Source organism: Trichoderma camerunense (assembly GCF_050948025.1).
Source record: "Trichoderma camerunense strain CBS 138272 chromosome Unknown V8C40scaffold_9, whole genome shotgun sequence".
NCBI lineage: Eukaryota > Fungi > Ascomycota > Sordariomycetes > Hypocreales > Hypocreaceae > Trichoderma > Trichoderma camerunense.
This window is the reverse complement of record NW_028145361.1, coordinates 79,391-103,093: the sequence shown is the minus strand read 5'-3', so window position 1 is coordinate 103,093 and position 23,703 is coordinate 79,391. Positions and strand designations below refer to the sequence as shown.

At 52.7% G+C, this 23,703-nt stretch overlaps 3 protein-coding genes across 3 annotated transcripts; 2 read left to right on the top strand and 1 right to left on the bottom strand.

Annotated features, from left to right (window-relative positions):
* Nucleotides 1–5,987: 5,987 nt before the first annotated feature.
* V8C40DRAFT_265785 (uncharacterized protein) lies at nucleotides 5,988–6,337 on the bottom strand (the record flags this gene model as incomplete). The annotated part of the gene is made up of 2 exons (XM_083219687.1): nucleotides 5,988–6,115; nucleotides 6,190–6,337. 2 exons carry the CDS (start codon nucleotides 6,335–6,337, stop codon nucleotides 5,988–5,990), a joined length of 276 nt encoding a protein of 91 aa, XP_083072885.1.
* Nucleotides 6,338–14,739: 8,402 nt separating this feature from the next.
* Nucleotides 14,740–18,450, top strand: V8C40DRAFT_220396 (uncharacterized protein). Its single transcript, XM_083212210.1, has 4 exons — nucleotides 14,740–15,178; nucleotides 15,271–16,392; nucleotides 17,246–17,938; nucleotides 18,029–18,450. The coding sequence occupies exons 1-4, from the start codon at nucleotides 14,890–14,892 to the stop codon at nucleotides 18,169–18,171; spliced, it is 2,247 nt and encodes a 748-aa protein (XP_083072884.1). The 5' UTR covers nucleotides 14,740–14,889; the 3' UTR covers nucleotides 18,172–18,450.
* A 915-nt stretch (nucleotides 18,451–19,365) lies between these two features.
* On the top strand, nucleotides 19,366–22,414 carry V8C40DRAFT_244869 (uncharacterized protein). The gene is given in 2 exon segments (XM_083215758.1): nucleotides 19,366–21,114; nucleotides 21,130–22,414. 2 exon segments carry the CDS (start codon nucleotides 19,892–19,894, stop codon nucleotides 22,166–22,168), a joined length of 2,262 nt encoding a protein of 753 aa, XP_083072883.1. The 5' UTR covers nucleotides 19,366–19,891; the 3' UTR covers nucleotides 22,169–22,414.
* Nucleotides 22,415–23,703: the final 1,289 nt, after the last annotated feature.

The window sequence follows — 23,703 nt, the reverse complement described above, 5'->3', positions numbered from 1 at the left end:
GTGGTATGCCGCTTGTACCACTTTGTTCCTAGTAGACTCCGGTTAGCCTCACATGATGCTGTCGCATGTGTTCTCCCATGTGCGCCTACACACACACACATACCGCATGTACTGTATGTACTACCTGCAAAGAGGCAAACCAACGCGGCACACGGAAATACGCACTCTTACCCAGACGGCCGTATCCTGTACTTATTCTGTCCCTGTTCATCAAAGCAGAGAGGCTTCAGTGTCAAACCCCGGAACACGCCGGTGCTCTCTCCCCTGCCCTGTCCTGCGCTTATTCCAGCCTCCATGGCTTGATAAGTCAAAGACCATCAATCGCATTCTTCATCGGTTGTGGCTCAAGCGCGTACCTAGCAGCTGGGTTAACAGAGTACCAAGACGACTATTGAGCATCTTTGATTTGTACAAAGTACAGTACCTTGACGAGTATTTCCATACTCCAACCATCAGCCCCTCTTTCAAAAAGTTCCTCCAGAGCATTACCAATCACGCGAATTGTCCAGCTCCAAACTTTAACTATGCGCTCATTTGTCCTTCTGCCTGCGGGTTTTTTCTTCTCTTGTGCCCTTATACTGCCATATCAAATTTCCCCAATGGCGGCCGGGTATAGTAGCCCCCACCCCCTTCATCACCATCTCACCGTGCAAGAAAGAACCGGACCAATGAGCCATGTGCCAGGTTGACGCGGAGCCTGCTTTAGTTGATATGGTGGGACGCGTTCTTTTCACAAGAGGGGGCAGATGAAGACGTTTGAAAGTTGATATTGATGGGCGGTGGGTAGCTGGTACCTAGCGTAAGCCACTTGATAGCACCAAAAGGTTTTTACATTGCTAATGTCATATGTACTCGTACTTGACATGAGTAACGGGGATCGGCGGGCCGTTGCGGTGCCCATGCATAATAATAACATGTCAGGACGTATGATTAGTCTTGGAGCTATCGAACGCCGCTAAAAGAGAGGAAAGAATAAGTAAGTACTCGTACTGTAGAAAATTGGACGAAGAAAGGAGAAGTTGAAAAAGTGGGTGAAAACATGAATGCCCACTCCGTATTGCTCTACTCGGCGAAATAGCAACAATACCACTTCGTGCCCTTTGATAAGGCGTGGCTGCTCTTCAAGACTCCTGTTTTGGAACTCGTCATATGCCATTGGATCGTCAGTCGTGGCGGACAACAGGGCATGCTGACCGTCGGTAACGGAGCGAAGCTGATTCCGAGGTGAGAAGCGTCAAGTCTCCGTTAGTCCTCAAAGGCACAACTCGCGCCAGCAGCAACAGGCTAACTCGTTGCGGCGAGAGTGCACGCTTCTCTCTCCACTGTACCGTGGCGAATGGTGCCCTGGTCACGATGACATACACGCGGCTGCAGCCGTGCTGGCCGTCTTACCTCCCCACGAAGATTAGCAGGGAGTTTCGGATGCAAGAAGGGATGCCTCTTGACGGGTGCAGTGGGCGTGCTGCAGAGGGTGTAGCCCAATGCGTCCGGGCCGCTTGCTGTCTGGCAGGGGATGCAGACTTCTCAGCAAGATGACTGGGAAAGGCTCCATGCACGTAGAAAGTTGCTGGTGGTGGTATTGCAGCGACCCCCGCCGTTACCCTGTTCGTTTTAGGGCAGATATATTGGATAGGGGTCGGTCCTGGGGGGCAGAGTTGGGAGATCTCTTACCCACTTCGTCCTCCAACAAGCTCCCTTGGTACTTACCGGAACTCCATACAGTACCTGGCCCCATATGGTACGGAGTGCTTCTCCAACTTTCTTCTTGGATTTACTGAAAGTGATTTCGACAAGAAGCTCGTGTGCCTGGCATAGCGGGTTTAACTCCATCAAAACCTCAGGGTTGTAGCATGGACTAGGAGAGCGAGGTTGAGGGGTGTGTATGTGTACTCACAGTGAAAAGTATAGAGCAGAGTTGCTGTACGAAGCCTATTGGTACTTACTAGTCGCCGATACACCTATGGCTCAATTGTCATAGAGCAAAGTGTTCTTTGTAGATACGACGTATACTTATGAGGTAACAGATACCCCCCTTCAAGGTCAGCGAGTGATACTGCTGGGAGATTGATGTGCCTAGCACATATTCGTATACAAGTACAGCCGTTTGGGGAAAACTGCCACAACACTGCAGCCGCGAATCATGTGCATTGCCAGATATGCCAACTCACATGTGTATGCAGTGCCACTCCGTATGCAATAACTTTCTCGAAGCTCACCGGCTCACCGCTACCTTGAGGCTCAGAGCCAGGGAAGACGCGGAGCTGAGGCGGGGACGTGTCAGGCCACTGTCACATTTGGCAGTTGTAGAGCCCAAGTGTACCGGTACCTATCTACCAAGTTTAGCATCTGTAAATACCAGGTTAGTACTCGTAGGAGCCAGAGTGATCTGTCATATAACGCAGGTGGTGAATCAACGCCGCCTACGGAGTACTAGAAGTAATACTCCGCAGTGCCCGTACCTGTATGCATATTTTACTCTCGACCTAAGGATACGAACCGTGCCTAGCCAACGGCTGCAGGTGGACGACGATATTAGTGCCTGGATGCCATGCATCGCAAATGCGTTCTAGGGGTTGGGCTGGCTTGGAACTGAGAACGGCCAGTTCTCTGCGCGGATCTGTTGCTGGGATGCCCCCAATTGAGAGCCAGCCCAGTGTAAAACTACGGTCCCGCAAGAAGGAACCAGTTCATTCTGCTTGCTTCACTTGCTTGACCTGCCGTTGACCACCGAGTATCGTACATGGAAATATCCGGAAGCTTTGAGTTAGGCACCCCCACGACCAATCGCTTCAGTAGCATGCTTGGAGGAGCATATACATGGGTATGCATATTGACCTCCCATCTCGGCTTGAATCCGCCCAAGCCAAGCAACATCATCTGCAAGCACGAACCACATGGTACAGAATAACACTGCCATTTGGAGAATGCTCCGATGTTGGAGAGGAATGGCAAGCGAGGGCAACGCACAGCGAATCTTGGCATGATGCCCGACTCCACGAGACCTCGGCAGAGCCAAAGGAAGCTGCTTATGTGGTCAGAGGAATGTCCATGCAACAAGTGCTAGGAGACAGCGAAGAGCGTCTGACCGCCATATGCGAGGTAACGCAGGTTTGGATGACATGAAGCGCGTGGCAGATGGAAGCGGGAAAACACCAGCGAGACCGGTAGCTATTACCTGGCGCAAGATGATGACTGATTCCAACCGTTGGAACAATGTACCTGGTGTGAGTACGGCGTTCAATCGGCCTGCAACGCTTGCCTGTTTAATCGTGTACATGGCTTCGAATGAGAAGGCCGGTCTCCCCTCCTGCAGGCTGTGACCGGAGAGCCGGAAAGTCCTCCTAGCTCCCATCTCCCGCATGCAGCTAATAGATTCAGTAGCATCCAAAGCAGGATGAGACTCGCGAGCCAGGTAGCGCTGCAGCGACAATTCTCGCGTGTAGATATGAAAGTACCTGGCAGAGTACCGGTACATGCGCATGTACCAGTAGTACTCATGCACCGTCATGCACTGAAGGCGAGACGAAGAAGAGAGAAAGGGGGGGGGGGGGGGGTGACCACAATAAGCCGTGCAGACGGCGAACTTGCGGGATGGGGCTGTTTCTTTTTTGGGGGCCGTTTCTGCAACACGATTAAAGAGCCTCTGGTCTTGTGACGACTGTTGTTGCTTTGGTAATGCTGAGTTCCCTTGACCGACATCATGTTACATCTCAACAACGGCGATCGGCCAATCTGCATCCATGCCTCGGAGTATCCACTACTTGTGATAGCTCTTATTAGCCAATATCAAAGCCACTCTCTGCTTGGCCAAGAAATCGGCACTTGATACGGAGGATTGTACGGAGGATGGGCATGCAAACCGTCCTGCCTAGTAGAATTATGGCTAGGCGACAAAACGGTGAAGACTTGCTCTGTACTCGTACGGAGTCCCAGTTCCGCACAGGCCTGTCTGTACGAGTACTTACCTGTACAGTAGAGGCACACAAGAGCCATTGATTCTAACAGCGCCCTCTTCAAGGAGATATGTTGCATTGTGCTGTGCCTGTAAATCGTCAGTATGAATCACCGGGGCTGAGTAGACGCAATATCTCCAGGCATTGCCTCTGGCCACTCACTCAGGGTTGTGTCTCATACAAGTACAGTAGCTATCAGCAATTTTGAATCGTCCACAACGCATGTGCCAACTTTCGAGTCGCGCACCCGTCTCGTTGAGTTACTGGTACCAACTCATACGCGATGGCCGGATGCTACGCCGTATTGGAAAACCCGCATCGCCGTGATTGTCCGCCAATCGAAGGTTGAATTTGCCAGGGACATCTGCTCCGTCAGACCTGGCAGGATCGGGCATCGCGTGGTGGAGTAGCTCGAGACGTGAGATGAAATGTCAGCTATTGTGGTGTAGCGCCATGTTAAAGGTTTCTCGTGTTTAAAATTTGAGCCCACTAAGCTTAGAGCAAACGCAATAACGCTCGGATATACTGCATGCCGCACTCCCGTACCTACCTCTACGAGTAGAAGCGCGAGGTACGAATAATCGAACGTACGTAACTCTTCAAGGTTGCTCATGCCTCGAAGGCTCTTGCCATGTTACAGGTATCACACGCCACGTCAAGTATCTACCTCTTGCCTTGATGCTAGTGGTACCTTCTTCTGTCGGCGACCAAGTGTACTACCCAGTACTGCCTAGGTATCTCCAAACCCCCGATTATCCAAGCAACTGGTAGTTATCCGAATTCTGGTACTCTTATGTACTTGGCGAAGAGGCAAGATAAGGAATCTATATCCTTTTTATATGTACTTTGATCTCCAGTTCCTTGCTCTAGGTAGGTGCCCTCGAGTTATCGTTGACGTGAACTGCCGCGACAACATACGTACTAGGTAGTAGCACCTGCCTTAGATACCTACCTGGTAGTATAGAGAACGGTAACGCCGCAGCCATATAAATCAAGAGACTGCAATCAACGAATTCTCACAACCATTCTGCCAACTGCTCATCCACGGAAAAGGTAGCTCGAAGTTGGCAATACTAGTGGTGCCTCGATTATTCACACAGGTCAATGCCAAGCAATTCGGCGCAATTCCAGAGAACTTTTGAGACTCTGGATGGAGCAGCACATGGTCGGCGACTTGACGATACTTACAATGAGCGGTAAACGGTGCAGCATGCATGAAGCGTCTTACATACGTGTACCTACGCACATGTACCTGTAGGTAGAGCAATCGGCGCTCTGGTGACCTGCTAATGGCAATGCTAACCTCCAAACAAGTGCTAACCTCGCAACCTCATACTGCTCGAGTCCTAGAGAGGCAGCGCTCAAGCACTAACTTTGTCAATCATTCCACCAAAAAAAGACGTCGAAGAATAAGCGCTTGTCACAATTCGAGTGTCCTGATGTGACCTCCCAAAGAGCTACTGGGCGCCTATTGTCTCAACTAAACAAGTGCAAGCCTAAGAGAACAAAGCCACGTTCAGATGGCCCGGCGGACTGGTCTCTTCCGTGGGGCCGGAAAGCCCTTGCCGGAAACCATGTCGCCACGAAACTTCTACCGAAGCACACCCACAGCGGCCGAAGATCCCTGCTCTCACCCTTCTTGTCTCCTCCCTGCCTTAGCGAACAGGCGTTAATAGGTGCACCAAGTACTCGCATGTACCTGTATCTTTGCGTGTCTACAGGCGAGCAGTACGAGTACACGTATCAACCAACACAGCATCAAGTATGTACAACTCGCGATGTGTGGAGCCGGAATGGCACGCTGAATCATGTGGTGTTGAAGAACAGTGATCCAGAGGGCAGACTTACCCGGTACAGATATCTCGTGGAGAGAGGGGAAAGGGGATGAAAAAGTGGCATGACATGAGTATTTTCGAGGTTACGTTACCAAGGTACCAAGTCACTGACCGTGTTGCTGGTGAAGGAAATTGTCTGCGCTGGACACACTACCTATTCGTCTATCGTATCTACTGCCTGTGTCGCCATACTTGTGGTTTACGGAGGTACGAAATGCTGCAGCGAGAGCCACGACACATTGGACTTCGGGTAAGCGCAGACAGATTCGCCGGGGAGATCCCATAGCCCGCTCCCCGTACCGCGGTTGAGATCCTTGGAGCTTGCTTCTACACAAGCCGCGCGGTAGGGATATATGGAATGAAATGGCCCATCAGTATTCCCTTCAGTACTCCGCACCAACCGCCTATCTTCACTGGGCCAAGCCAGGGGCGACCGAAGCGGCGTCGATGAGCAGCATCTGCCGTTCTAGGATGGCCACTGCTTGTGCTCCAGCCTCGCGCAAGGACGTCGACATGGCGCTTACCGCCATTGAGAGCAGCCGATGACATGGTTGCCTGCGGGCCTGCACAAGAATATGCCGGCGTTATTGATTGGCAGTAAGCATGTTCTATTTGGCTTCCATCGAGGTCACCATCGTCGCCATCATCTTTCTCCGCGCATTGTAAAAGTCCGTCAACCAGACGCTTTGCTCTTTGCAGAGGAGTTAAACGTTACAGGAACTAAGATCTCACCGCTAACCCTTACTCAACAGGTCGAGTCCAGATAAGTATAGACGGTTACTCATCCACGCCCTCGCAAGAGATAGTATCATTGGCCCCTATTCCAGTTGGCCTACCATCGCAGCTGGATATCGCGTCAGAGCTGGATTATCTCACCCCTCATAAAAAGATCTCGCACCGGATGAATTGAAATCGACGATTGCCGGCTGCAAAAACAACAGTAGCGCCGCGACTGAGCCGCAACCAAAACGGTCATTTGGCCGAAACTTGCGAATCGGCTGGCCAGTACCTCTCCACCTGCAAAAGGACATGCATCTCGAATGATGGCTAGTGGAATATTCAGCCTGAAGAAGAGTCAATCAAGGGAATATCAGTCGCTGAACGTGTCAAGACATTGCCCCTTAACACCGAAGGCGGCCTCGAGCAATAGTTATTTCCTGTTTTAGTTGTGCGAATGACATGCCTGCAGTCGGCATCTCCGGGCATTGTCAGTATGATTTCACCGACGTCGTACGTGTAGTTGCATCAACGACTTGAAAGGGTACTTGCCAGAGTACGAGTACATTGTAATACTGCACTGGCATTGAAGTGCCCATTCCCTCTGCAGTAAGGACTCGATGAGATTTACGACTATGGCGAGGTCAACGAGTACTCGTACACTGGTAACGCGGTCTGAGGAAGCAAAGTCGCCGTTTCAACCGCAGTCTTGGCGCTGACATATTTTCTGGGTTCGGAGCGTCGCTTTAACCACGAAGCGCGGATCGCCACGGCGTGAGATGTTGAGATGAATGAGCCATGGTTTCACAGGTTGGTACTGATGTACCACTACCAATGCATTGTTTCTACCTTGCCTACTACTAACTCTCCATTAGCAGGTGGTAGTGGTATTCTCGCCTAGGATATCCAGGGTCTTTGATGAAGAGAGATCTCGAGTTTCTAGAAGCGTGTCCAAGATCCTTCTCTTGGACCCTCAAAGAAAAAAAATACATGCAGCCTACGCAGGATGCGGAGTACCTTGAACTTTGATCAAAGCGCTGCGGGAAGAGAGATGCAAAGTACCAAATACTGCGCCGTGTGTACTGCACTGGGGGCCATGCGACAGACAGCATGGGAAGGGGGCAGAGAGGACCCTCGTATCTTCTCCGCGCTAGGAGAGGCAGCAGTGACCAGGAGCCCCCCGGCCAGCCGAGCTTGAGATTCCACAAGGGACGAGCAAGGATTTCCCTCTCCATCGACCAAATGGCTGGACTCTGTCCATCCCGGTCTGCCGTTCGGCCGCATATCCGCCAGTCTCTGGCCGCTTCGAATCCCTGCAGCGAGCACGCGTATTGCACCGTCCTGTGTCGACAACTCTAAAGATGTCCGTGCCATGGGGGATGACGACGGAGTCGAGCTCCGAGAAGCATACGCTTATACCCCGAGATTTGTCGACTCAAGGACCTCCTTGAACGAGCATAATCCATGGAGCTTGAGCATTAAGCGCGTCGGCCCTTAGCGGACCAATTCGGTAGCAAGCGGCTTTTACGATTGATGACGCCCCCGTGCACGGGCAAGCCGCCAGAGGGACAAGCTGCAAGATCAGAGAAGAGCGTGGACGTCGCTGCGAATTCCGCCGGGGACAAACCGGAGTCTGAGGGAGATTGTCCCGGCTTCTCCCCATCTGACCGCTCCGCCCAATGCAGTGTACGAAAAGGTATACTCCGTCATGATAGAGACGTGCTGCTGTGCGGTCATTGACTGGTATTAGGAATCCGAACAGGCTATCCACTTATGACCCCTCGTTGCCGCATCGGAAAGTGATATGCCGCTGCTACCACAGATGAGATGCGCAACGAAGGAAGAAGGCTGGATGGATCTTAGACGATCTCACGAAGTCTGGTGCGAACAGGCATGCGCATCTGGAGAGGGTTGACTGCCTGTCAATGATCCTGGGCGGCGCCAACGGTGTCTAGGCCCATTGATCTTAGTGGCATTCCATGTTTCCACGTGCATCAGCCTCCTCACCCTGCAGCCAGCCAAGCTGTCTTTCTGCGAGTCAAAGAACACCACGGCCACTCGTCGCCGGCGGATACAGCAAAGCCCTAGCGTAACACGTTACGTTTAGGTACTCGGTTCTACTCCGTACTCGTACAGTCGAGAATATCTCGCACGAGTGGGCAAAGGAAAAATTTTTACCGCCTTATTCTGTGTCTACTGCGGACGATTCAAAAGGAAATTAAAAATGTGTCATTTTGCCTTAGTGGCATTTGGACGTACTAAGGCAGGTAGCAGCGGCACTAGTTGGATTTATGCGGCTACGAGAGGGTTGCTGTCCTCCGCATCTGCGCCGAATTGAGGCGGCAGAAGTGAGTCCGGGCCCCTCATCTCGTGCCACTTCATCATGAGAGCTCTGCTAAGCATGAGAAACTATGAACCTTGTGGAACACCACAATTTCCTCGTTCAAGTCTTGGCACCCGCCCGCCCTTTTACTTGGGAAAACGCCACACACGCCCAGCCGGTGCAGTGCTTCGGACACGAACTGCTATTAATAACCGCCAAAAATTGTTTACTTGTCTCGCCCCTACGGGCGGCGTCAGTGCCACCGCATTGATTTGCTAGCTCAAACGTCGACCCAATGTTCTTCGCTGAAGAGAACCAGACAAACAAAGAGGAAAAGAAGTAGGGACGAAAGAGGAGGCCTCTGCCCCCTAACGGCAGACGCGCATCGGGCTAAGCAAGAAATGCGGCAGCCATCTTGGACTTCCGTCGACTAACCTTCATAGTACACTATCGTGAACTTGACGACGCAAGGTACGGAATGACCTATAGAGCAGAGTCGGTATTGCCGCTTGCTTTGTTTGCTCATCCCATGCACGCAGACAAAAAATCTTTAGTCCAGGCGGCTGGTCCGGCCCGTTTGGTACAATGTGGGTATCTTGAGAGGGACCGAACCGCGACTAAACTGCGAGAGGTTCTCCGCAGCCACGACAGAAACGGAAATTGACAAGAGTGGACATGCTCGATTGGCAAACGGTTTACCAAGCCGCGATGCTCCTCTCGACAAGCACTTTGTTCGAAACATAGGTACTAAACAACAGGATCACAATCAACTGAGAGAGGGCGTAGGATATTAGCATTACCGCTGCCATTACCCTTTGGGCGTTGCACCTGCAAAGTATCTTTGCGACTGGATACCAAATAAAATACCAATTCGCATTAACAATGTCCTCAGCTCATTACGCCTGTGCAACATGCGTATTGTAAGCCGCTTGCAACAAAGCAGCAGTCAGCATTGCAGAGGTGGCTACCGCTGCCACCAAGGGCAGAAGATGAAATCATAAAGCTAAGGAGAAACAGGCAATCATCTACTCAAGACGCCAAGCCGGGCTCAATATCGACACGCATCGGCACGAGGTCAATTACAAATGTTGCGCAGATATTCCTCACACAAGCAGGCTTTGACATGTCCCAGGCCAATGGAAGTTGGAGACGAGAGGTCGACGACTCCACGCCACCTCCCACGCGCCGTATCCGAAAAGCAGCATGTACCTCTCCATACAAACTAATATCGCGGCCTACTTGTGTAGGACTTGTCTATTCTACACTACTTGGCTGCTATGTCCCACGAAGGGAGGCCCCACGGTCAATCTGCCTAGAGTGGCGTGGTGAAGACTTTCGTAGAGCAGTTTCTATTCCTGGATAGCTACGCCGGGATATGCGGCTTGGGCATTGCTCAGCGTGACGCCTCTCAACCGACTTGAGCACAATGATACTCCTCGTACTGCCACCACTACATGTTCAAGTGCTGTTATTGATATGGCATCGCCACTGCGCGACACATGGACCAGCCTCCAGGTACCTGTATCTTTAATCGTCTGTACGGAGCAGACACTGCCAAAATCGGACAGTCGCAGTTTTGACTTGCAAGCATCTTGCCGCACCTTGACCAGGGCTTTAGTGCTGACCAAGTCGACTAACCATTTGGCAGGTCTTTCTTCCTGGACCGTTCCACCCTTGCTCTCCACCATCATGTCCAAAAGAAACGACCTAGCCAGATTAGAATGCTACTACGACGTTTTGTGCGCTTGGCCTTTGGAGAACGCAAGATTGGTACAAGCGATGGCACAAGGAACTTATTCATACCTGAGTCTCTAAACATCATTCTTAGCAGGACTGTCGGTGTTGGGGAGATAGCATCGCCAGGCTACAGGCAGCATTTGTCCTGGACTTTCGAGAGAGAAAGAGCAAATGCTACGTGACTAGCCGGGGAGCTCTATCCGTTCTTAGCATACACCCAAGCCGATCGATATACCACTGTTCTTTTTTGTACATGTACGATATTGCTGCTAGCATCACCAATGCTTTGGAGAGCACCCCTGTTCAGGTCTTTAAGCCGAAGCGTGAGTGCCGATGCCTCGGAATCGCCCGCCTCCCAGGGTAAAAGGGGCCAGCACCAAGCCTGCGCGGTACGAGTACAGTACGGATACAGCGCTGAGAAGCAAAGACGACGGGAGGTATTTTGCCCGGACCAGGTACCTGTACTCCGGCCCGCCAGAGAAGGTACCTGTACGAGTACTCGTACCTTCTTGCTGCGGGCAGTTAGCACCGCTAGATTATTCCTGTCCTGTCATCTCCTTACCCTCTTCGAGCGATGTCGTGTGCATAGGATGATCGCCTCGAATTTCTTTTGTGATTGAGCGTATCCCGGCTTTGCATTTTCCCCCTCCATCATTCTTCATTTGCTTATTTACTCTACGTGTTCCATGTTGAATCACATTGCATCTTTTCCATCGAGACATTTGCGAGACCGGCCCAGTCCTCTTGTGCGAGTACCAGTGCCGCAGTGATCCGGTTGCCGCTGATTCTTCTTTGCTCTGGTTTGTACGCATTGCCACGAGCGTCGCTGATGGGATGCCGCAATATCCTTGGACTTGCATGAACTAATGTAACAACTCGAGTAGCACCTACCGCTGAACCTAGCACCTGAGCGAGACGCCTGCAGGAGGCTTGCCTCTTAGGTACGAGTAGTCGAAGTAACCATTTGCCACGACGCAACCGTGCCGCCACAATTCAACGTTGGTCGGTCGAGATATCACAAGCCATCTGCGACTGCGTGTGGCTTTGCATCTATTGTTCTGGTCTGTCACAGTACAAGATATTGCTCCAGTTCAAGCAATTCCTCCAGACAAACGCACTCGTTCAAGAAGCGACAACTCGGCGCATTGGTCCTTGCAGCTGGCCCAAGTTGGATACCAAAAATATCTGGTCTTTGAAGTGAGTACTGCTTTATATATTCTGTGCTACCTACCCCCATTGTTCGAATTCGATGCCATTTCCTCCCGGAGCTTCCTTACCATGATTCCATTATGCCATGACTGGGTTGATTACTCTCTTCTCTCTGCATAAATCACACTTCTCGTTTCCCCAGAACATCTCCATCCCCTTATTCCAGGCATATCGCCGTCGGCACTGGGCATGTTCGGACGCGTTTGTCCCGCGTATCCTAAAAAAGGAAAAAGAAAAAAAAAGAGCAAAGAGAGAGAAATGGCGGCTGATCGTCTGAATCAGCGAACCCCAAAAAGGCCAGATATAATAGCCTATCCCCAATTCCTCACTTGGATGACCTGGCTTGCGGCTTCATCCTAAACCTAGTCTTGGAGAGCCAGCTACTAAAATAACACTTAAACGAGGTAAGCAACCTTGTCTACCGTCCAAAATTTTCAAACCACAACCTTGATGTTTTTTTTATATTACTCTTCTAAACTCATACCGGGCTTTCACTGATTTGACACTGCTTAGTATCTCCAAGCTTTTGACTTATTTTTTCCGATTCTGCCATCATGGCGACCCTCAGCCAAACCCGAGCATACTTTCAAGATCACACCAATGAACTGGTAAGCATTCTATTCTCTCGGCCTTTCTACACCCCTTTTTCTTCATATTCAACACTTCTCTTCCGTCCTACAAATTTCATTCAGAACCACAGCACCAAGCGGTGTCAGCAAGCTATCTGTATAAAGACTCTCCATCATTCAAACCTGGTATGATCTGTGGCCATGAAGGTCGCTAGCGTGCCATGTCGCAAGGTTAACCACGCCGGGACTCACTGAGTGGGCATGGGAAAGCAGCTCCTGTTTCACCAGCGGCCAGGGCGCGCCACCTACGACAGGGTCGAGTGGGCCGAATGGTACCAGTACCAGTCTGGTTGCTCCGCAGTGTCAGTCAGCGGTGTTGGAGCAATGAAGCTAGGCGAGAAGAGCCCTGGGTCTGATTGACTGTTGCCATTGGGAGAGACATGGCCTAGTGGTCGAGAAGTAATGAAGGCTGCGGCCAACTGCTCTCCTCATTACGTCGCCAGAATCAACCGGCGTCCTCAAGCGATTGGAAGTCCTTGGAGCTGTTTGGCGTGGTTGTACCGAATTGCACAGCACTCCACAATCTTTATTTTGAGCAAAGTTGCGTCAAGGGCAAGGGGCCGCCCGGTACTGGTACGAGTACAGGTACATGGCATCACGTTTGGCTGCTGCTGGCATCAGTCTGAGCCGCGCTTACAGGCACAAGCACAAGCATGCTGGTACGAGTACGGAGCACAGTACCTGGTACGCTGGACAGACCTGGGCAAGGCTACGAGGACGAGGACCTCTGCCCAAGATCAGTGGAGATTGAGCAGCACTCAGATGGCAACACAGTTGGATTCCACGGGTCCAATACCACCCAATCGTCAAGCTCTGAGTGGGGGGCCACAGGCACCACATCTCTCACAAAGCCTGTCTCGTCCCAAGGCTGATTCAGCTGCCCGGAGTGGCGTGCCGCCGCGCCATGCCAATGCCATCCCATGCCACTGCTGATGGACGAGAAGCACTCCTGGAGGTTGTTACTGGCAAAGAGGCACAAGTCATTTTCATCTCTGCCATGGTGGTGCAAGACGCAAAGAAGAACAGACAGACAAGGATGAATGGGGCACAGAATGAGTCGTCGGGGGTTCGGTGCCCGCCGCGCCGGTAGCCGAAACCGGGGAACCTTCATCTGGTCTATCATCAGTCTCTGTCTTGGCCTCTGTCTTGGCCAGGTGCTCCCATGCCCTCCTGTACGAGATTGAGTACGACTCGCTGTGTGTACGGTACTGCACCTACCTGCGCTTAACTGCGCAGTACAGTTGCTTGTACCTACTTCACTCACACGGCACTGAGTCCAGCCTGACTTGCCGGCTTATGGATGGCGATGCTGGCTCCTTGTTCGCATTGTCGCTCGTCGAGCTAGTGCCGTCGAGAGATTCTGCTTGTCCTTGGTACCGGTACATGCTGTCGACTTGTCTCGCCCACCCACACACACCGCCTGTGGGCTAACGAGACGGAACATGGTGATGGCAATCCCGGCGCAATCCTTGTCGACTGGCTAGGCCCGGCTGGCCAATGCCTGATTGGGCAGCTGGTCCTGGTCGTGTCGCCCCTGGCTCGACCTCACAGGCCCGTTATTGGCCGTTTAATCAAAACCTCTGCGCCCCTGTCGCGTCTCCCATGCGCTGGTCTGCCCCGGTCCTGGCCTATCCCTGCTCCCCGTCGCTCTCAAGCTGCCTCCCCCGTCCGACACCCCCTCCCCCCTGCTAGCAGACCCAAAAAGTATATGGGACTTGGGTCACCTAGGCCCTTTTCTTTTTTTCGTTTTTTTTTCCTCAATCCTCTGCGCGTTTCCTCGATCTTTTTTCTTATTAAAAAGCCCGCTTGACAATTTCTCGGAGGAGAGGAAGCCGAGCCTCTTTTCTTGCCGAGCGCGTTTGCCCTTCGTTTGCGTTGTTTTCTGCGCTACAATTCCCCATAGAAAGTCGTCTCGTTTCAAGGAAGCGTACATACGATAGCATCTTTCGACCACACCGTTCTGTACGGTACGGCGGTAAGCATCTGTCTGTACTTTGCATACCACGTCAGTCCTTGGTTCCAAACGCTTGCTGGATCCCCCTGCTCTCTTCAACCACCACCCCTTCCTTGTCCTGCTCTTCCCCCTGGCTTGTCCTCTCTGTGCCTGCGACGGCGTAAGAAACCGCCCTGCCACTTTTTCCTTCTCCCCTTCTTCGCAAGCCATCCCCCCCGGTCTCCCGCTCATCCCTCGCTGGCGTCCCAATTCATCATCTGGAGCTAGGCGGTACGACGTCCCCACGTTGCCTCTACCCCAAAGCCCTGCCCTCCGGTACGCGAGACCAAGATTGCTTCTACCGGCGTTATCCTTTCAGGCCTAGCACGCCTCACCCGTGTCATCCCGGTCAGTCGCCAGGGGATGGCCCACCCCACCAAGACGTGCTGGGCCATCAGTCTGTCAAGGGGGCAGATAAAACATCAAACGCGTCCTATCTCGACATGTTTTTCTCTACCAGCTTAATGAGTTATTCGACGTTGAAGTTTTACTGATGCGTCTTCTCCATATGCAGCATCAAGCCCACCACCAGCAACAAGGTCACCCGCCTTCACAGCAGCTCCAGCACTCGCGCCCTCCAAGCATTGTTCACCAGCATCACCAGCAGCACCCGCAACACCAGCCGCCGCAGCATCACCAGGGCGCATACTCGTCGCAGCACACTCTCCCACAGGCGTACCAGGCCAGCAACCAGGCTACCAGCACGCCCGAGGCCCTGAACTACTACAACCACCCGAGTCCGTACAGCACACCAGGTGCCACGAGCGGATACACGTCCGCCGGTAAGTCGTCTTGCGCCGCAGCAAACGGCACGCACGCACGCGCGATTCCATCGGCGACCCAGGTTTTGCTAACGCAGGTTTTTGCTTCCTAGATACCTCCGACATGATGGCCGCCGCCCAAATGCCTAGACCTCCCTACCCTCCAATGTCATATCATACACCACAGTCAAACTCTCCCGCATCAGTAGCGTCACCGTCGCAGCATGACCAGCACCGAAGTTTGTACGGCCAGCCGCCGTCTCAGCATTTGCAGCAGTCCATGTACTACCAGCAGCCCCAATACCAGTCAATGCCCCATCAGGCGGCACCCTCTCCCTACGCGCAGCACCCCCATCATCACCAGCAGTCAATGGCATCGCAGCCCAACATGATGATGTCGCATGCGGCACCGCAGAACCAGATGCCGCCTCACGCGGCGCAGCACGCACAGCATGCGCAGGCTGGCATGACGGGCAGCCCGCGACCCAAGATTGAGCCCCAAGTTCCCCTGCAGCTGCAGAAACAGCAGCCGCAGCCTTCTCCCATGGCGCAACCCCACCATCAACAAGGCCCGCCGCAGCTTCAGAGTCCCTCAAACCCGACTCCCGCGGTCAATCCCAATGCTGCCCCTGGCCCTATCCCCGCGACGACGCCTCTTGTCGTGAGGCAGGACGGCAACGGTGTCCAGTGGATTGCCTTTGAGTACTCGCGAGACCGGGTCAAGATGGAGTACACGATCCGCTGCGACGTCGAGTCGGTCAACATCGACGAGCTCTCGCCCGAGTTCAAGCAGGAGAACTGCGTCTACCCCAGAGCGTGCTGCCCCAAGGACCAGTACCGCGGAAACCGTCTCATCTACGAGACTGACTGCAACAGAGTCGGCTGGGCCCTGGCGCAGCTCAACATCCCCCTGCGGGGCAAGCGAGGTCTGATCCAGCGCGCCGTGGATAGCTGGCGCAACAGCAACCAAGATCCCCGGCTCCGAAGCCGAAGAGTCCGCCGAATGGCCAAGATGAACAGCCGCAAGCAGCAGCAGCAGGTCCAGGGCGCTCCGCACCCCGGCGCCCACATGTCGGGCCCCGGTGGACCAGGAGGTCTCTCTGCCGCTCCCCAACCCATGCCCACAGCTCATGCACCCAACATGGGCAAGCCAACGATAGGCAGCATGGGGCAGCCTATGCACCATCACCATGCCGGGGGCCACCCTGACGGCGCACCGGGTGGAGAAGAAGTCGGTATGTTTCACCAGATGTGATTTACTTGCTGTCGCATCTGCTGTATTTGCATCACTTTTTGCCTTGCAAACCTCACTAGACAGTTTTTACGCCGTCAGAACGTTGTGTTGATTTAATGATACCAACTCATTTTTAACCCTCTGCAAAAAGCACTTTACACTCTTGTTTGAAGGGGGGCCTCCTTTCTTGCTTTATCGGCCCCTTTTGCTTTTTTTACTGGTTTCTCTATTATCTTTTTCCTTACAATTTTCCTTTTTATCCCTTTTCGGCTCTCTATGACTCTTTAGGAATTGGGGTTCTGTAACAATTTTTTGTGTTCTTGACGTCTTTTTGTTAAATAGCAATGGGCCGGCATCACTTGTCTTACCGCGCATCATATTACCTATCTTATACAGCATGCCTTAATGGCAAGAGGTCGATAGTCGGTCCCTCGGTTGGCACACTCCTGTATATTACCATAAAAGTCGCATCGGCTGCCGCTGCTGTCAAGTTGTCTGCTTTGCTGCTGGTTTTCGCGCGACTCTTAGATGAGTTCAAATACGCCTTAAGGCTATAAAAAGTTATCCCCCCCTTCCTCCCGCTGGCAGTTAATATTGCTATGGCTAATTAGGGGTTCATTCAATTACGCATCTAAACACTCTTATCCCTCTCTCGCTCTCGTTTTTCACAGTTCTTTTGCTTGATCCCGTTTGCTTTCTTGCGTCTTTGCTATATAAAAGTTTGAAGACGGTTTCGTGTGCTTTCTTTGTCCTTTATAGTATTTGGTCTTTTCTCCTTGTCGCTTGTCATTCGCGTTTGCTCACCGAGTAGTAATTATGGAGAGTAAAAAGCTAACGCGTTTGTTGAGGCGAAGGGAATAACTCTTACGAGGACCACCACCACCACCACCAGGCGCCAACAGCTCAGATGCCCCCCGTCGGCAGTGATGATGTGAGACAAGCTCACGTCTTTGCGGGATACGCGGGCCCGGGCTCATACCCTGTCGGCCCTCAAGGCGGGTCGATGTCTCATATGGCTCCCCGGACCAACGGGCCCATACCGGCGAGGAGCCACAGTCGCGTTGACGATTCTGGGGATGGTCTGTTTCCCGATATCCCCGAGGCCAAGAGGCGCAAGTTCATCCTTGTTGAGGACAATGTTCGGGGATCACGCCTTCGGGTGCGTGTCACGCTTGATGGCGTTGATACTAACGAGATCCCTGACAGCTTCCGTAAGGGAGCCAGTGTATTTCCCCGAAGCTACTTCCCTCGCGAAATGCAGAGCCCGCCTCCCAGTGCTACGGGTTCGCGGTTCTTCGTTGACGACTATTCCGATGACGGCACACAGGAGACTGAAGGCCGCGAGGCATCGCGTCGCGGCGCCGAGAAGCTGAGAGGAGAAGTGGTCAAGGTTACCATGGCAGAGGGCCAAGAGGGAGAGGCGACTATCCCAAGACTGAGGAAGTCGGGCCGCACCAAGGAGGTGCGACTGAATGATCTTGGTTACCGTATGGCCTGGCTGCAGAGCCGAGTCTTTTCTGGTAGGACCGTGTTCCTCCAGCGAGCTCGTAAGTTTTTTTGTCCCCTTCTTTCACTGATCCGCAGCAAGCATGCGAATTTGTGAGTATGAGAGAGCGTGGGCTGACCGAACTATTTAGTTGATTGCTACCGAAACAAGACTCGTGCGGCTATTGAGAGTACCATGGCTGACGTTCACGCTGTTGCACCTCACTTCGAGACACGGCCCGGCAAACGGCGCTGGGCCGGCCGAATGAAGCGTGGGGCGAAGAACGACGACTAAAGCTTTTCGGCGGTGCTTGTCATGACTGCTTGTCATGACGACTTCGTTTTGTACCTTTTTCATTTTGTAGCTATCCGATATGCGTGAGTGTTTGGTGGCCAACCTCGTATTCCTTGGTTGGATTGTGTTCAAGAATGTTGGGATTATAATGAATACGGGGACCTTCGCTAGTTGGCATTGTTTGATGGAAATGTCCCCCCTGTTTGTATGGTACGGCTTTGGAGCGGAAACATCTCGGGCGAGCGAGTTACGTGCTCTGTTGGAATATGGAACTAATTGGCGGCTTTGCAAGCGGGTTTTTTTGTTTCTTGGGGGAGGTTCAAGAGAAATATAATGATGATCCGGTTTATCTGAAGATATGTGTGCGGGAAGGGTAGAGGAAATATGTGTTAACGTCCAAGCATGAAATTGAAATTATTCATCATGTACATGTTGCCATTTCTCATTTACATCTGCTTCTTCCGGGGGTGAGAGTCGAAGTCTTATCTAGCGTCTGGGCATATAAAGTTGAAAGAGAGTGGGTTCTTCATATGCTGACAGGTGGAACTGTCATTCTACCTAGTATCCTCTATCGTCAAAGTTTATTCGAGTTGTGATGTGATGATGTGATTCGCAGATTGGACGGCCCTCTTGTCCAATGAGGAAACCTGGTTGTATGTACTCCGTATGCTGGTCCTGCCGCTGTGGTGTATGTACAGAATAGAATGTACTCGTACATACATCCAGAGGCCATGCAAGGGGGGCAGACTCACCATGTAATGTACATGTAATGCCATGTACACACTGACTCTTGCAGCAAGCAGGGCCCATGTCATGTTTGGTTCCGTTGCAAAAACGAGTGAGGCAAAGACACAAAGTGGATTCCAGCTGGGCACATGGCGATTCGATTCCCTGCGGCTCCCCCCTTGCTCAGATCTCGCATGCCAGCACTAGTTTGCCCGTGCCTTGTCGTTGTTGTCTCGGCGGTCCCCAGAAAAAAAAAAAGAAAACGACGAGGTTCAGCAGGAAAAACGTGCCCAACCAATCTAGTTCATAACCCACAGCAACAAGGCCAGGGTTCAAGCTGGTGTTTTGAGTGCCGGCATTAATAACTCTCTTGGGGGGACTAGCCCAACGGCCGCAGGGCTGGGTAAGGAGTACGAGTAGCAGTACTTTGTCGGTACGGTACGAAGCTTGCTTTTGCCCTGCCTTTGCCTTACGTGTTTAAACGTGGCTATGTGGCTTTTTTGGCCCGCTTTTGCGCGGCTGTGGCTCGTTTCGTGCCTTTTGACTGCTTGCCTTTTGTTTGTACTTGGTACACCAACGACATCCTGAGTCTTATTGCAACGACGAGCCTTGGCTTTTTGTTTTCTTTTCCACTTTTCTCTACCTTTTTTTTTTTGTTTGTTTGTTTCTGTCATTCGCTCTTCGAGAAGCTGGGATAGAGGGGGGAGAGGTAATATTTTACCGGTCAACTGTTCATGGCAGCAGTGGCGTCCGCGTGATTGTGTCAGTTTCAGCTCCTCGGGGTTGCGATTGCGATTGCGATTGCGGTTGCGACGAGCCCCCCCAATCTGCGCAACAACAGCGAAAGCGACGACGAATTACGACGTACACTCATAGACACAGAAGCAACAAACGATAGACGCGGGCGACGTCGAGAAAAGTCAAGAGTGAAAGGGAAGAAACCAAACAAACCAAACTGCGCATTCGCATCCCTTCCCCCTTTGGCCCTTCAGCCATGGCGCACCCGCAGTATCGCGGCGCCGTCGAGCTCGACAACTCGCCTCGGTCCCACCTCGACGGCGAAATCTTCGAGATGCCCGGCGACTCCGTGGTGCACAAGGCGGAGAACGAGCCGGGGAGAAAGCCGGTGCAGGCGCAGGATGGGGACGTCGTGCAGGCGAATCCGTGGCCTTTCTATCTGGACCAGGACGTCAGGACGGAGTCGCGGGTCGACGCGGAGGAGCAGAACAAGGTGGACGCAAAGCGCGAGGAACAGCAGCCGCTGGCGAATCCGTGGGCGTATTTTGGGCCCATGTCGCCGGGTGAAGAGGATGGACCCAAGGCTACCGTGGCGGTTGGAGCAACAGCGGCTGGACCTGGTGTTGGTGGACTAGGGATCAAGGTTGAGGAATCTGGACATGCAGAGGCCAAGATTGAAGATGTCACTGCAGCGCCAGCGCCGCTACGTCTCAGCAGTCATGGCGTGCCAGCCGGATATAGTGCCTCTCACCCTCCTGCTCCCGCTCCCACTCCTGCTGCAGCGAGCGAGTCTTCATCGCCGCCGTCTTCGTTTTACGTCGCGCCTCTCCGGGTGTCGAGGAAGCAAGTCCCGCCCGTCGGCGCCGCGCCGGCATTCATACCGTACAGTCCCCCGGCCGAGGACGTCGCACCGGTTGCGCCGCTTAACGTAAAGCACCAGAGACCGTCTGCCGGTCTCCAGGGCGATGCGACGACGGCGTTGTCGTATCGACCGTATCGTCCAGCTGGGCATGTGGATGATGCGCCGGCGGCTTCAACTCCCCCGGTGCCTCTACAACCTCCGCAGCCTGCGTCGCCGCCGCCGCCTCAGTCCCATGGGCCTCCGGTAGTAGGGGCCGTTCCTCCTCATGGTCCTCCTCATGGTCCTCCTCACGCTGTTACTCCGCCAGCCGTTCCTCCTCTAGCGGCTCCTCCAGCTGCTCCCCAGGGGACGTCTTCGCAATCGACGAACGCGGTGGTATCCGCATCTCCGGATCTCGCCCAGCAACAGCGGCAGCAACAGGATCAGCGCCCGGCAGCAGATTCATCTGGTTCGGCGGAGGCACCCTTGGTTGGAGTGGCGCCGCAACATCAGCACCATCAATCAGATCAACCTCCGCCGCCAGCAGCAGATGTTCCTCCTCCTCTTCCGCCTCCTCTTCCTATGGCTGCTGCTCCCCCTATCCAGGCGCCCGTTCCAGTGGTAGCCGTAGCAGAGCATCCACCCGTGGCCGCTCCAACCCCATATCACAATTCTCAACCTCCGGTGCCTCCCCATCCAGCACCGGTGGGCACTCCGTATCAACCGTCGCCAAGCCCTTCGCATCCCGGTCCTCCCACAGGTTACCCTCATCCATCACCGAGCCCTTCACATGCAAGTCCTGTGATAGGCTACCCCCATCCATCGCCAAGTCCTTCACACCCAAGTCCTGCAATGGGCTATCCTCCAAACTCAAGCCCTATCCCAGGTCAGCTGACATACGTACCGCCCCATTCAGCGCCAACCTCGTCCGCTCCCAGTCCACAGATGCCCTCCTTTCAATTCCAGCCCATCAACCAGGGACCGCCGCAAAATCTGTATTCTGCCCCGAGTCCCACGCCTCCGGTGGCATCGCCAGCTCCCCCAAGTCCGGCATCTTACCCTCCTGCCCAGCACTATACGCCTCCACCACCGACTTCAGGCTATGACATTCCGCAACCTACCTATGCATCTTCAACCGTGAACCCTCCTCCTCAGCCACCGCGGCCGGAATTCCAGCAGGCGGCGGTAGGTGCTTATCAGCAGTATCCGCAGCCGCAGCCGTCGCCAACTTATGGGTACGCTGGTGCTCCAAGACCAGGCACGCAGCCTCCTCCCGCTACGCATCCTTACGGACCAGCAATAGCCCCTCACCAGCACCAATATCCAACCCAGCCTACCTATGCGGCGGCTAATGGCAATATCCCCTCGTCTCCAAACGTGCCGCAGGCTCAATATGCGTCCCCTCCTCTGCCGCCACGCCCAGCAACAACGCAGCCTCAGCTGTTTCTAGGATTCAACTCTCAAAATGTCGTGTCATATCCGCCGCCGCCACAGAGAGTGTTTAGCCCGCCGCCTGCGGTCCCAGGCCAGGGTCCTCGGCGGTCATCCGGAGGAATGAGCAATGGCCGGCTATTTAGCAGCTCGTCGGCGTTGAAGTGGATAGACAAGACTGGCAAAGGGTTGGAGAATAAGCTTGATGCGGTGCTGGGGCCGTCTAACAAGCCACCGCCTCAGCCTCCTCGTCCCACGTAGACGGTGATGGAGTTTCCATTTCTGCCTCTTTTTTTTCTTTTACAATTGTATATCTATTATATCGATGTTGCATACCTGGCGAATATCTTTTTTTGAATTGATGGAGGTATTATCATGCCATTCGTGAGAGCGAGAGAGAAGGTCGTTTTCAACATAATTGTTTGGTAGGACATTACTCCATATATCTTGGTTTTACAGCGAATATATTTGTTGAAATATAAATCTCAATAGCTCCTGGGCATTGAACCTGTGTTGTTTTCAACAATATTCACCTTGAGAAGCTGTTGTATGAGCAGCACGATGTGATCATATGTTTGGTATCAAGAAATGTGATTAACCGCTGTTACAACAACTAGAACCTGCTCTTGCTCTGTCGTTGCATTGGAATAAACATCCAACAATTGGGGTTGTTATATGACGTCAATGTTGGCTATATCACATATGGTAGGGAGAGTACTTGTACAGACGGACGGTAATTTAACTTGTCTACGCCCGTTTTAAACAATGTACATTTCTCCGTTAAATCATCAAAAGACACACTTTGTCAACGTACGTAGTAGTCATGTAATAGCTGTTGCCTCCCCCTCCTTTACATTATCGTTGTGGCTCTCCGAAGGCGGACCGTCAACGAAAATAACCCGCAAAAAATCGGAAATAAAGAGAAAAAGGCAAAAACGATATCCGATTTTTTTTGTATTATTATATAAGTAAAGTGAGAGATTTTACGGACAGTACCTACGGAGGCGGAGGAGATAAAAGTGGCTTTTCTCCCGATAGCCTTTTCAGACGGAGCTTTATGCAGGTATTAGCACGTTTTTTGATACGTCAAATATGGCTGCACGCTGCGAGTGATGAGGAGAAGAGTCATAACGAGGGGGAACATTTTCCCTCTCAGTCACTGTCTCGCTCTCGCTATTTTAATTTATTTCGCTTCTCCTTCTCTTGTTGGGAACGAGTAGCTGGTCAGCATGCTTGATTCCCTTCCTATCGAGTACGGCCGAGATTACTTTGATGCTGTGCGACCGCACTGAATGACGGCCTCTCTTAATGGTGCGGTTATGATAGTCCCAAGTAGTGAGTTGGGTCTGTATCAAGTCTGTAAGGTAACTACTACTACAATCCTGTACAGTAACATTGTAGATACGAGGTCTGGAATCGTAGGATTTGCTATATCACCAACTACCGCGATAAATAATACTGTGCTCATGATATTGAAGAAATGCTACAGAGACGTTCGTTGGAGGCTGATGTGATCAATGTGGGGGACAATCTATTTTGGGCAGCGCACAGAGCCGGCCGGCGACTAAGAAATAGCTGCTGGCGGCCCGACATTGTGCGCAGCTACGCAGACACGAAGAGCGGAGTCAATCTCTTCAGTTAATTTTGGCGCCGGTTTTGCTCCTCACGCTGTACAGTGGTGTAGCTGCGTGGAGCTGCGTGTACCACCAGCTGGGTACTGCACCAGACAAGAGACCGATGGCAGGAAATCCAACAGCGGGAAATAGATCGACGCAAAACGGAAAAAAAGGGGCTAC

What these genes read in the sequence shown, in the direction of transcription:
- V8C40DRAFT_220396 (XM_083212210.1), top strand. Translation starts at nt 14,890, where the DNA reads ATGCGTCTTCTCCATATGCAGCATCAAGCCCACCACCAGCAACAAGGT. An exon ending in GAGCGGATACACGTCCGCCG is followed by an intron (nt 15,179 to 15,270) that starts GTAAGTCGTCTT and finishes TTTGCTTCCTAG; the next exon opens with ATACCTCCGACATGATGGCC. An exon ending in CGTGTTCCTCCAGCGAGCTC is followed by an intron (nt 17,939 to 18,028) that starts GTAAGTTTTTTT and finishes CGAACTATTTAG; the next exon opens with TTGATTGCTACCGAAACAAG.
- V8C40DRAFT_244869 (XM_083215758.1), top strand. Translation starts at nt 19,892, where the DNA reads ATGGCGCACCCGCAGTATCGCGGCGCCGTCGAGCTCGACAACTCGCCT.